The 13,688-nt window shown below is 38.3% G+C and overlaps 1 protein-coding gene across 1 annotated transcript; it reads left to right on the top strand.

Moving 5' to 3' along the window:
- The first annotated feature begins 227 nt into the window (after positions 1–227).
- LOC121234540 (ras-related protein RABD2c) lies at positions 228–10,818 on the top strand. Its single transcript, XM_041130504.1, has 8 exons — positions 228–336; positions 7,982–8,054; positions 8,698–8,745; positions 8,837–8,884; positions 9,627–9,698; positions 9,808–9,963; positions 10,061–10,164; positions 10,504–10,818. Exons 1-8 carry the CDS (start codon positions 323–325, stop codon positions 10,595–10,597), a joined length of 609 nt encoding a protein of 202 aa, XP_040986438.1. The 5' UTR covers positions 228–322; the 3' UTR covers positions 10,598–10,818.
- The last annotated feature ends 2,870 nt before the right edge of the window (positions 10,819–13,688 follow it).

The raw sequence follows: 13,688 nt of genomic DNA, 5'->3' as shown, positions 1-13,688 counted from the left end.
ATACAGATAGTATCTGTACCGGCCCAATGGCCAGTATGGCAAATATCGGCCGTAACCGCCGGTACGAAACGATTTTTAAAATTTTAGTCGGAATGGTCAAGTGCGTAAATTGGTTGTATAACACGTGGCAACATTCCGTTCCTTTTGCAACGTCATCCATAGTCACCATTTCGGGGTCCTTTTGGCTTTTAAGAATTCGCACCCCAACAATCCCTTCTCAATTTCCTCGATTTGTCTTGAATTATCGCCTGGAAAGAAGCATTCGACTCCATCATTTTGTTGAGATTCTTGTCATTTAATCAATCCCCATCCTAACTTAGCTATGAATCCCGACTAGTAAGCTTAATTTGTCCTCTATTAGCCTTTTTCCGTTTTATTTTTTTCCGCATGTAGTTCGAATTATATTCCTTTCCGTATTTGTCTTGAATTGTTTTTTTTTTTTCCTGGTGAATTCGTCCAGATCTGTGGTGTTTTATTGCTCAATTGCCTAAAAAAAATGTTTCCTTTCATTTTTATTAATCTTTGCTGCCATTTTGGATCATTAATTTCGCTTGGATGATCGTGTATTTGGATTTAGCTCATGGATTTTAGATCTAGATTTTTTTCTGCCAGATCCGCTGTCCCGAAACGGGTCGGGTGAATTTTATTATAGCTTAGGGAAAGGCATGCAAATTAGGTGGGGAAATTTTGGTTTAACCAACTGAGCCATCGAAAGCGCAATTCTTAGTTATCCAAGATTTGGTCGAGTGCTTGTGAGTTCAGGATAAATTCAGGTTGCGTGAACGTGGGCAGTTAGTTGACCATGCCGACAAAATATTTTGAGAAAAAGTTGAATGAAAATTTGCCTATTTATTCATTGTGATATGAGTACGGGTCTAGCAAATAGCAACCAGTTTTAAGAGTGCTTTAACCGTGTTGATTCTCTTCATGATTGTAAGAATCGTATGATAAATCGTATTCGCATGTGTATTTGTATTGAATGTAATTTTAAAAACCTAATTTAAGTGATAAGAACCCAGTTGAATATTGCAGCAGAATCGTGAATTATGGAAAGAATTAAGAAGGAAAACTAATGAGTAAGGAAATGATAGAAAGAAATGAACTCTAGTTTTCGAGGAACCAATGCCTCCAAGAATGTAGAGTTGCATGGAAACTCTTTAATGTATATTACTTCACTTCTGTGTCCTTTTATACAACTAAGGGTGGGTTTGGATAGATAGTTCAGATAAGATGAGATGTTTTGTTGAAAATTGAATAAAATATTGTTAGAATATAATTTTTTAGTATTATTTTTATTTTGGAATTTGAAAAAGTTGAATTGTTTATTATATTTTTGTATAGAAATTCGGGATAGTTGTAGTGATGAGATGAGATGTTTTGTGTATCCAAACCCACCCTAAAGCTACGTTATTTCTGTTACTTCTTTGTAGTATTTCTGTTACAATAAGGGCATTACAGTAAATTGTCATTTAATGACCACATGCTCCTCACATGTACACTTAGGGCCTCTTTCGATACTTCAGCTCTCCACTTCTTCCGTCCATTCTATTTTCCTTTTGCTTAAACACCCCTTACATTCCCTTCCCCATCAAAAGACCTTGCCCGCAAGGTCAGGGTGCAAACATCTCAACTGCACCACAGGAACCCATGATGAATCCTCCTTTGGTGCACCCTTCCACTTGACAAGTAATTCAATATAAGGCTTGTTATTCAGTGCACACATCCTTCTTTGCAAAATTAATTCAGGCCTAGTTCTAAAGCCTCCATGCAAATCCAACATAGGCAATGTAGATGAAGTCACAGTTGTTGATCCCACATGCTTCTTTAAGGAAGATACATGAAATACTAGATGAAGTGAAGCACTGGAAGGCAATTCCAACTTGTATGCTACATCACCAATACGTTGCAAAACTTTAAATGGATAAAAAAATCTTGGTGCCAACTTGTAACTAACAGGATGAGCCACACCATGCTGCTTGTACTTTTGAAGCCTTAAATAAACCATGTCACCTACCTGAAATTCTCGAGGTGTATGGTTTTTATCATACTGTTGCTTAATAATTGCTTGTGCTGCCAACAAATTCTTCCTCAACAAATTAATGATCTCTTCCAGAGACCTCAACTGGAAATCATTTTGAGTAGTGCCTGTAACAAATTGAAGTAATGTTGGAGGAGGTACACCATACAAAGCCTCAAATGGTGTCATCTTAGTAAAAGAGTGAACACTTGTATTATACCACCACTCAGCCCACAACAACCACTTCATCCATTCCTTTGGCCTCTGATTCACAAAGCATCTGAGATACTGCTGCAAAAATTTATTCACAATCTGAGTTTGACCATCTGACTGTGGATGGTATGCCAAGGTGAAACTCAAACTAGTGCCATGCATTCGAAACAATTCCTGCCAAAAGGTACTTGTGAAAACATCTCTATTAGTAACAATAGAGGCAGCCATCCTATGCAACTTAAAAACTTGATTAATGAATAATTTAGCCACTAATCCTGCTGTGTAAGGATGAGAACTACAAAAACCACTATATATCCTTGTGAATTGGGCAAAACTTCAATGGAGTCCATGGAAATTTCAGTCCATGACTTAGTAGGGATAGGTAGTGGCTGTAATAACCCAGCTGGGTGTACATTCTGCCTTACACTGCTGACAAATAGAACATTGCTTGATAAACTCCTTAATTTCCCTCTTCATACCAGACCAAAAAAAATTAGATTTAGCTCGATGCAAAGATTTTGGTATCCAAAGTGCCCTCCCACAGCATTGCTATGGATAAAATCCAATACCTGCTGCTTAAAAGGAGAAAGTTTGGATAAAAATAACTTTCCCTTTTTAAACAACAATCTATTTTTAACTTCATACCCCTTCCCATCTAACTTCCCTTGCTGAATTTTCTTACAAATGTCAGCAACTTCCACATCCTGTAGATAAGAACTTCTAAGCTGCTCAAGCCAGATAGGATCTAAAACTGTAATAGCATTGCATATTGGGCCCTCTTGAGGGCCCTATACTAATAAAAAAAAAAAAATATAGGGCCCTCTTGAGTCACTTCATGCTTCCTTGATAAAGCATCTGCAGCCACATTTTCCTTCCCTTTCTTATATGCTCTATTATGAAATTATAGCCAAGCAACTTACTAATCCATTCTGCTGTGAAGGTGTTCCAATTTTCTGCTCAAGCAAGAACTTAAGAATTTGATGATTAGTCTTAATAACAAAAGTTCTTCCCCCATTTCTTAACAGCATACACAAGAGCAAGCAACTCTTTTCATAAGTCGACAGATCCAAACCTTTTCCCTTCAAAGCTTGACTGAGGTAAGCCAAGGGTCTCCCCCTTGCATCAAAACTGCACCCACTCCAAGACCAGATGCATCACATTCAATTAAAAATGACTTCTCAAAGTCTGGTAAGGCCAACACTGGTGGAGTACTCATGGCTTTCTTCAATGCTTCAAAGGCTACTGAAGCCTCCACATTCCAACAGAAAGCATCTTTCCTCGGTAAAGCAGTTAGAGGTGCAGCAATAAGTCCATAGTTTTTTATGAACTTTCTATAATATCCTGTTAACCCAAGAAACCCTCTCAAGGATTTAATAGACTTGGGCAGTGGCCATTCAACCATGGCTTTTAGTTTAGAAGGATCTGCCTTAACTCCTTCAACAGACTCCAAATGACCAAGATAGTCTATTTCAGCACATGCAAATCTACACTTACTCCTCTTAGCAAACAAAGTATGTTTAGCTAAGGTCTCCAGCACTATAGCAAGGTGTTTCAAGTGCTCCTCTTTTGTCTTACTATACACAAGTATATCATCAAAAAAGATAATAACAAACTTCCTTGAAAAAGGTTGAAAAACCTCATTCATAAGAGCTTGAAATATGGCAGGAGCATTTGTTAAACCAAAAGGCATAACTAAAAATTCATAATGCCCTTGGTGAGTTCTAAATGCTGTTTTTTCAATATCCCTTTCCCTTACTCGAATCTGGTGATACCCAGATCTTGAATCCAGCTTTGAGAAACTTGTGGCTCCAAACAATTCATCTAAAAGTTCATGAATTACAAGAATTGGAAACTTTTCTTTGATGATGTCTCGGTTCAAAGCTCTATAATCAATGTACATACGTCATGTGCCATTATGTTAGGGACCCCGGTCTTGTCCCTAAACATTAAGTCCACGAGCTCGTCTTGGTGATGATGGTGACCGAGTGATCTTGCCAACTTGCTTGGCCTTCAATAATGGGTAGGTGTTTAGGTGATGGAATGATGGTGGAATTGGGTAGGCTAAGTATTTAGGGCTTGCAATTCCAAGTGGACGGCTAGGGTTTTGTTCATTGAGTGTGGCGCCAAGTAGGTGGAGCCAGGGTTGATGAGTGGTAGTGAGGCTAGGGTTTCGGGTATGGTGCAATTGAGGTTGCCGAAATTGGCTAATGGGAATTAGGGTTATCGCCCAAGGGGAATGGGGGCTAGGGCTTCGGATTGCAAGGCAACTAGGGTTCCCGAAAATGGTGTTTGGAGGGAATTGTGGAAAGATTCCTAAGTGGTAGGAATCCTTGAGGATTCGGTGGAGCTAATTGGTAAAGTCAAAGTTGACTTGAGGGATTTAAGGGATGATGGATTTAAGGGATTGAAGAGGATGATCAATTCCTTAAATCAAGGGATTTGAATTGGGGAAGTCAAGACTCCTAAAAGGAAAATGTTTCCTTATGGAGAATTGAGGGTTTCGGCTATGCCACTTGGGATGGAAGAGGGGCAATTAGGGAATGGCCGAATATGGAAAGTGAGGATTAGGGTTAGGGTTTTATGGAGGTGGCGGCAAGTGTATTATGGTAAGTGGACTAGGGCAAACACTCCAAGGGGCGACACTTGAATGATTAGATGGATCAAATGAGGCAATATGATGGTCACGGCAATGAGCACAAGATGAACACGATGGAATCTCAAGAACAATTCAAGAACACCTCAAGATCAATGCACATAAATTAATAAGAACAATGAAGAGAAAATGGAAGACAAGAGAATGAATGAATAATACTCATAAGATTGATAAACCGAATCACACTTATTCACGAATTGCACCCTAAAGAGCCCAAGCACTAAGCATCGAAATAGTTAATCTCAAGAACAAAGCCGTCCAAAAGGAATTTGTCAAAAGATGTAAAAGAAAAGACTAAGGGTCCTATTTATAAGAGTTACAAATTGGAAACTCCCAATAGGTCCCTTGGAATAAATAAATAAATAAATCAAAATAAATAAAATAAAATAACACAGTGGCATGGGCCAAGTTGGCCGTGGCATGCATGAGCCCATGGTGGTCTTCGGGTTGGTCCATGGCTAGGTGGCACAACATGGCTTGTTGATGGGCATGGCATGGTGCCATGCACTAGCCTGCTTGCCATGCAAGGCCTGCGAAGGCATGCCACTAACCTCGCTGGCGTGCGACGTGGGGTGCATGCAGGGGCGCGCATAGGGAGCCGCGCGCGCAAGGGCTTGCGTGTGGCTGTGCGCAGGGCTGAGTGTAGGCGCGCGCGCAGGGGCACGGGCAGGGGTGCGCGCATGCGCACAGGCTGCTTCTAATCACCCCAGCGTCAAGCAACTCCTTCACAATCTTCTCAATTTCTGATTTCTGAAAAAATCTGGTGGTCTCTACTTCTGTTTGGAGGAAGTACTTTTGGTTCTTCAAAGACTTTACTATATTGTTGTAACACAGCTTCCATCCCTTGATCAATGCCTTCCACTGATTCATCACATTTATTCTGCACAATCTACAAGAACATGCCCTTTCTCTCCACTGTTGTTAACTGGCATATTTGAACATCTTGTACAATCTCAGAAAAACCAGGATTCAAGCCCTTTAAAACCACTGACTTGTTATTATCGTTAAAGGGCATAGTAAGGGAATTAAAATCCCATAGTACAGGCTCCAAAGTCCTCAACCACTGCATACCCAGTACAACATCACAACCCCCCAAAGGTAACAAGAAAAAATCTGTTACAAACTGATTTCCTTGCACCTTGAGATCCACCTTTTCCACCACTCCTTCACTACCCATTCTTTCTCCATTTGCCACACAAACTTCAATTAATTGGCCTTTACCAATCTTCAATCCTGCCTTCTCGGCTATTAGAGGATCAATGAAGTTATGAGTACTTACTGTGTCCACTAATATCACTACTAAGCAACCATGTGCCTGTCCACTCAACCTCATAGTATCTGGACTTAGAGCTGCAGCTATTGCATGTATAGAAATCTCAGGAGTCTCCCCATCCTTATCACCACAATCCGCACTTACTAACACTTCTTTAGTCAACTCTTCTTCACACTCACTGTTATCAAACAAATCCTTTCCCTCCATGAGGTAAATTTTAGCTCTTTTACAATGGTGGTTAGGATTCCACTTTTCATCACAAAAATAACACAGCCCCTTTTCTCTCCTTTCTTTCATCTCTAAAGGACTAACCCTTTTAATAGGAAAAGAGTTTTTAAAGCTATTACCTCTGTAATTCTGAACAGCAGCTTGGCCAGTAACTTGCTTATTAACATTAGCAGCAAGATTAGAGCCTCCTGATGACAAAGGCACAAATGGAATGTGATTTCCCCCAGCTCTACTATTGCCACACAGACTTGTGACATATTCCTCCTGAATCTTGGCCAATCCAAATGCTGAACTCAAGTTATTAGGATGCAACATACATACTGGCAACCTAATTTCATCCTTGAGTCCACTAAGAAAGCAACTTAGCTTGTAACTCTCAGACAATCCTCTCAACCTATTTGACAGCACCTCAAACTGAGACTTATAGTCTGAGACTGTGGAAGTTTGCCTCAATCTAGTAATTGTCTCCATTGGATCATCATGAGAGGAACTACCAAATCGAACTTGTAAAGCTTCTGTGAAAGAATCCCATGAACGAAAAGTACCTGTTTCTTCAGCGTCTTGAAACCATACCAAAGCACTCACTTCCATGTAAAATGAGGCCATCCAAATCTTCTGTCCTCCTGGCATGGGGTTCAAACCAAAATAGTGATTTGCTTTATAAATCCACCCCATTGGATTTTCCCCATCAAACCTAGGAAAGTCCAGTTTAATCGACCTGAATTGCATTCCCCCAGACAGCACAGAATTATCATTAAAAGCTTCTTCCTAGCCCCTCACATGACCATTTCGAGACCCTGCTCTACCTCCATTTACTGCTTCCAACAACAAATCCATTTTCGAACTCAACTCATCCAGCACTCCTTGATGGTCTTCCACCCTCTTCTCCTGCTGCTCTTGGTGTTGCTTTAACCCAAGAATCATCTTCTCCAAGTCTTTAAAACGCGTACCTTCTGCCATGACCCCAAAAAAGAACTGCTCTGATGCCACTTTGTTAAGAACCCAGTTGAATATTGCAGCAGAATTGTGAATTATGGAAAGAATTAAGAAGGAAAACTAATGCGTAAGGAAATGATAGAAAGAAATGAACTCTGGTTTTCGAGGAACCAGTGCCTCCAAGAATGCAGAATTGCATGAAAACTCTTCAATGTATATTACTTCACTTCCGTGTACTTTTATACAACTAAAGCTACGTTAATTCTGTTACTTCATTCTGGCATTTTTGTTACAATAAGCGCATTACAATAAATTGACATTCAATGACCACGTGCTCCTCACATGTACACTTAAGGCCTCTTTCGATACTTCAGCTCTCCACTTCTTCCTTCCATTCTATCTTCCTTCTGCTTAAACACCCCTTACATTAAGGCATGGATTTTGATCAGTAACTGTGGACAGAAATGGTGGGCAATCCTGTTTGTTTGAGCTCTTATGGGTTTTATGGATTTCTTTGAGTAGTTGACTATAGTTTGCATATTTATCGGCAAACTGGTGCTTATGAAGTTTCATTTTTGGTTTTGAAGGCAAGCTATAGTTCTACATATTCATTTTGCAAAACATGATAAATATTTTTCCATTCTTGTTTTCTTATTTGCAGCGACTATTTGTTTAAGCTTTTGCTTATTGGGGATTCTGGTGTTGGCAAATCTTGTCTGCTTCTGAGGTTTGCTGTGAGTTTTTAGTGCCCTTTGTTCTTATATTCTATTAGCTGAATGCATGTTTATTATATTAAGAGAATTCCGATATGGGTGTACGTGTTAGTGAGTGTGTTTCCTTGGCTTCAGTCAAACAACTTACATAGGCTAATGATTGCCATGGAATGATTTTTTCTTTATCATGGAAATCGAAAGTCTTCCAACTCTTGTCTAGGAATTCAATTTTCATAATGCTATATCAAAATCATTATTGTTGTTATATATATATATATATATATTTTAAACATCTACCTGGAATGGGATAACCTATGGACTTTTTCTTTAGGAAAAAAAATATATATATATGCCCATGGTTTCAGCTCCAGCCATTCCGTAAGATGGGATATGAGATCGTTTTAGATTGTGATTCTGGTCCATATGAAACTGAATTCAAGTATAAGCATTTGCTTTTAGTGCAGGATAGCCAAAGGAAAAAAAAAATATTAGTGGTTTTATGGTTTTTCATCCAAATTTATAGGATACATCTTGTACTTATGTGATCAATAAATGTACTTGTTGTGATATCCTTCTTATCAAAGTTTGCTGGTCCAACTTTTTATGATTCTTCTAAAGAGAAATTTATATGCTTTATAAGTATATTCTATTATTTGGGAACCAGGATGATTCATATCTTGATAGCTACATCAGCACCATTGGAGTTGACTTTGTAAGTATTCATTTGCCTAACTGTTGGTTTCTATCATAAAAATTTTCAACGTAAAATATACAGCAATAACCTCTTCTATTCTGTTTTGTAGAAAATTCGCACTGTGGAACAAGATGGGAAGACCATTAAACTCCAAATTGTAAGTTTATGACTTGCTATGTTATTTCTTCTTTTGTCATCTATAAGTTTATGATTTCCCATGCAATTGCTTCTCTTGTCTTGGCAAATTCTAGCCCCATCTTTAGTATTGGTGTCCACTGCAATCAAGTTGAATCCCATGGGTGTGAATTCCTCATTCTGCTGGGGGACATAGTACATACCAGGCTTTTATATTAATGAAGATGTCTATCTGAAAGATTTGTATGATTTTGAAATGTCCAAGCCTAAAATTATGTTTAATTGTTGATATTTGTTGATGAGTTAAATCTTTATACCACAACATTATCAAATCTTGTTGTCTTTATACCATTGTGTTGGCTGGTTTTGTCAACAAGTTTTCAAGTATTGTACAAAAAAAGGTATTGTACAACCAGGCAGTCAAAATGGTTGTTATCTTGGTTGATAATAATGTGAACTTCCATGAACTGGAGTTATATTTTAAGTAGGCCCAGTGACTTAAAAAAGAAACGTAAGTTGCTTTTCTGCTCGATCAATCTCTTTTGTGCTATAAAAAGTTATATAGAGACATATTACACAACTTCTGCACAACTCTCTAATTATATTATTATATTATTATTTCTTGAATTTATTTGAATTTTGTTTTACTTTGATGGGTATTCAAATAATAATAATATTTTTTTAGAGAGTTGTGTTATAGTTGTGGCCATATCATTTCCTGCTATTAAAAATGATAACTGCTGTTCCATTCTCGGAAAATTCAGTGGGACACTGCTGGTCAAGAACGTTTCAGGACAATAACTAGCAGCTACTACCGTGGGGCTCATGGGATTATTGTAAGTTCTGAATTTTCTATTTCATTTAATTACTGCTTGCTTCTTTCATTTCTGAGTTGGTGGCAGCTCTTGTAAGAAATTTGTCTCAAGCTGGTGGCTGTCTGGACAGGTTGTTTATGATGTCACAGATCAAGAGAGCTTCAACAACGTTAAGCAATGGTTGAATGAAATTGATCGCTATGCGAGTGAAAATGTGAACAAGCTTCTAGTTGGCAACAAATGTGACCTTACAGCAAATAAAGTTGTGTCCTATGAAACAGCCAAGGTAATACTAAATTGTCAGGTTTTCCATTGTCATTTGATGGTACTTGCTTACTCCAAAAGTCTAACATCAATGTTTACATATGCTCTTCCCTTTTTAGGCATTTGCGGATGAAATTGGGATCCCTTTTATGGAAACAAGTGCTAAAAATTCGACCAATGTGGAACAAGCTTTCATGGCCATGGCTGCTGAAATCAAGAATAGGTACTGTGTTTATATGGCTTTTATGTTGTCATATGGTTGCGAAAGCAAATCCGAACATAGTTTTGGTGGTTTGGCAATGGTTTTCTCACAAGTTTCTTTGCCTCTTTTACTTGGTTTTGTTGTTTTATTGGTTTTTTTTTTTTTTTTTTTGGGGGGGAGGGGGGGGGTTGTCTGTGAATTTTTTTTTTCAAAAGATGATGATGACGACGATATCGTAATTCTCTATGTGAAATCTGCAAGTCCAATTAATTAAGTAATTATTTATGCATATTGCAAGATGATTGACCGTTTATCATTTCTGATGCTCTCTCTCTCTCTCTCTCTCTCTCTCTCATGCAGGATGGCAAGCCAACCCATGAACAATGCCAGGCCTCCAACAGTGCAAATTCGGGGACAGCCCGTAAAACAGAAGTCTGGTTGCTGCTCTTCTTAAAGGGAAGAAGTATTAGGGGTTCATGATGTGTCTGTGTTTAGCTGTGGCATGTTAAACTAGTCTTATTAATGCTTTGATATGAACAAATATTGTTAATTCGATTGTCGGTACAGCACTTTGTTAAATTCCATTCTTTTAATGTATTTAATTTTAAAAAACGATTGTACAAATTAGGATATTGGTGAATAGCAGTACTCTCCTCTGCGACTTCTGTTTCCTCACTTGTGGGAAAGCCTTGATGATTGAGAGTGACCAGTTTAACCTAGGGGAGCGGAGTGTTCACCCTCGGTTCACTCGTATCTCACTATGATGAGGTTATATTGTCAATTAATTTTGAAATTTCTTCTTTAAAAAATGAAGGATGATCCAAACATGATAAAAGTGTTTTATTTTACATGGTGGGGTTTGTAGCATTTCTAATGTTATTGAGGCTTCATTTTATAAGAAAACTAATAATGAAGGTAATGGCTAAGAATATGATAAAATGAACAACAAAGTAAATAGAAGGAAGACCAAATATATCGATTCACAAACCTCCAAGCAAATGAAATGAAAATAGTTCAGTAAAGTGACCGGGCATTCAATATCCAAATCATCACATAATATAATTATCTCGGACTCCAGGTCTATTCAACAGCAGGAAAATCATCTTATCAACAATTTATGTTTATTAATATTTACGACAAGATCTCCCCTTAGAATGGTCATTACAAGCGATGCTTGGCTTCGCACCATGTCATTGACTACAGTGCCCTCTAGCCTCCGCTAGCCAAGAGACCATGACTTTTGACCTAAGATCATTACTGAGGAGGGAACAAGTTGCCGCATGGGGTTTGCCCACTCAGGACCAAGTCGGCCCAAGAAAATAGCCCAAGGAGGATGGAAGGAAAAATGTAGGCTGGGTTTAGCCTAAGGGAGGGCTAGCCCAACTGGAATGATGGTCACACCCCCAGCATGGCCTGCAGCCTGCATGGTCAGACAGTGGGTGTGACGCCCACAGATTCCGCTTGGGATCGGACGGACATCTGAAGCGTCGGGACATGCAACACAAGGTTACCTGCCCTCGTTCATGACATATAAGATGCAATGTTCCTAACATGCGTCTAGCATTATGCAATATTCGCAGCGGATAAATTTTTTTTTCTTTTGGCAATACCATGTACCAAACTTATAATATCCCAAATACTTAAAACATACTTCATACATAAAGGCATACTAACAACCGAGATCACAATACCAGTCCAAAATGATTGTGAACAAAAGAGTGCTGGAGATTTAACTCCACAAAATACAAGTAGTAATCTAGGGTAACTACATCTAAGTCACACCGTCGCTTAGTCGACCGTTTCCAGCTGATCGATCCCTAGTTCTCCTTCAGATTCTGTAATAAGATCTACCATTCGGGGGGAATGGTAGTTAGGACTACCACAGTGAGATTTGATTACAAATCTCAGTAAGTTAACAAAAAACCTTCACACAGGTTAATGATGCATGCATGGCAATAAAGGCATAAAAGCACAATCAAAGTCAATAGTAAACATAACATATCTTGACATAGCATGGTATGAAATTATAAGCATAGCATGACTTGACATAACATGGCATAAGCTGACATAACTTGAACTGAAACTGAAACTTAGCTTGACGTGACATAAACTTGAAACTTGACATTAACGTAAACTTGAACATAACATAACGTGAAACATGACTTAAACGTGAAATACATGAACTTGGAATCTTATTCAGTAGACTTAATCATTAAAGTGACCATACGGGTGCTACACAGGTCCCCTTGAGCTGTGTGTCCCTGCCGATTACCGCATCACAACAGAGGTGCCTATACCAGCTGTGAGTGCGTTAATACGTACTCCACAGTTGTTGTGGCCCCACGTATCCTACGTGTCATAATTGTTGTGTCTCACGTAGTATATGCTCTACAGTTGTTGTGGCCCCATGAATTGTTTGTGCCACACTTGCTGTGGACACACGTAAAATAAAGTTTGGCTCCATCGGCGTTAGTGCCTGGCGCGCTCTGGTGACCAGCTAATTAGGCCCCATTCGCAACCTATTGACTGTACTTCGTCAACCCAGGAAATTTCACACCTATTTAGACACTCCAGCGTGAACAAGGAGTTTCACTAGGATATTATCCCATCCTAGCACTTAGGGTCGTGATTGACATGAATAACTTAACAAGACTGTTCTCGAGATACACAAACTGTATTCAAGACGGAATGACATGAATATGAAAAGACAGAAGTCCTGACGGTAGCGTAACGTGACGTGAACAGAAGATGACATACATGACTTACTTAGAGTCTTACTTGTAACAGAAAATATTTTATAACATGGCATACATGTGACAGATATTATTTCATAACATAACATAACATATAACAGACAATATTCCGTAACATGGCATAACATATGACAGTGAATATTACGTGAAATGAAATACATGTAACAGATGGCATACTTAACTTAACATGACATACTTGCAATGCATAGCAATGTATAGAAATACGTGACAAAATATCTTATGTAACAGATGAATAATTCGTGATAGAATAAATACTGTGTAACAGATAAATATGTAATGACTTGGCATGGAACATATGATAACATGCATACATACACTTTGGTTCCCTTACTTATCACTCATACACATTAAACTGATAGTAATTTAAAAGCTAACTTACCTCGATAGTCGCGTTCTACGAGAATAAGTGTGAAACACGAGGAACTGTAAGAGGGTATTCTAAAAGTTAGAAATTAATTACTAACAATTAGAAATGTGAAAAGAGGCAACTTAGAGTAAAATTACCAAGTGGGAAAATGACCATTTTACCCTTTACAAGTGGGAAAATGACTATTTTACCCCTAACTTAAGGATTTCATATCCTATCTCCAAAAATTACCAAAATTTACATTCCTCATGTAAATTTTATCCTAAACTCAAATATCAACTCAGAAAAATTTAAAACCATTCACAACTATGGAAACTCACTATTGCCGAAACCTACATAGGCCATTTTTCTTGATTTTGGTTCAATTCTTTCAAAATTCAAAACTCATGATTAAACCAAAATTT

This window comes from Juglans microcarpa x Juglans regia, chromosome 6D (genome assembly GCF_004785595.1).
Source record: "Juglans microcarpa x Juglans regia isolate MS1-56 chromosome 6D, Jm3101_v1.0, whole genome shotgun sequence".
NCBI classification, from domain to species: Eukaryota; Viridiplantae; Streptophyta; class Magnoliopsida; order Fagales; family Juglandaceae; genus Juglans; species Juglans microcarpa x Juglans regia.
Note: the sequence above shows the minus strand (reverse complement) of the source record. Positions and strands in the feature narration are given on the sequence as shown.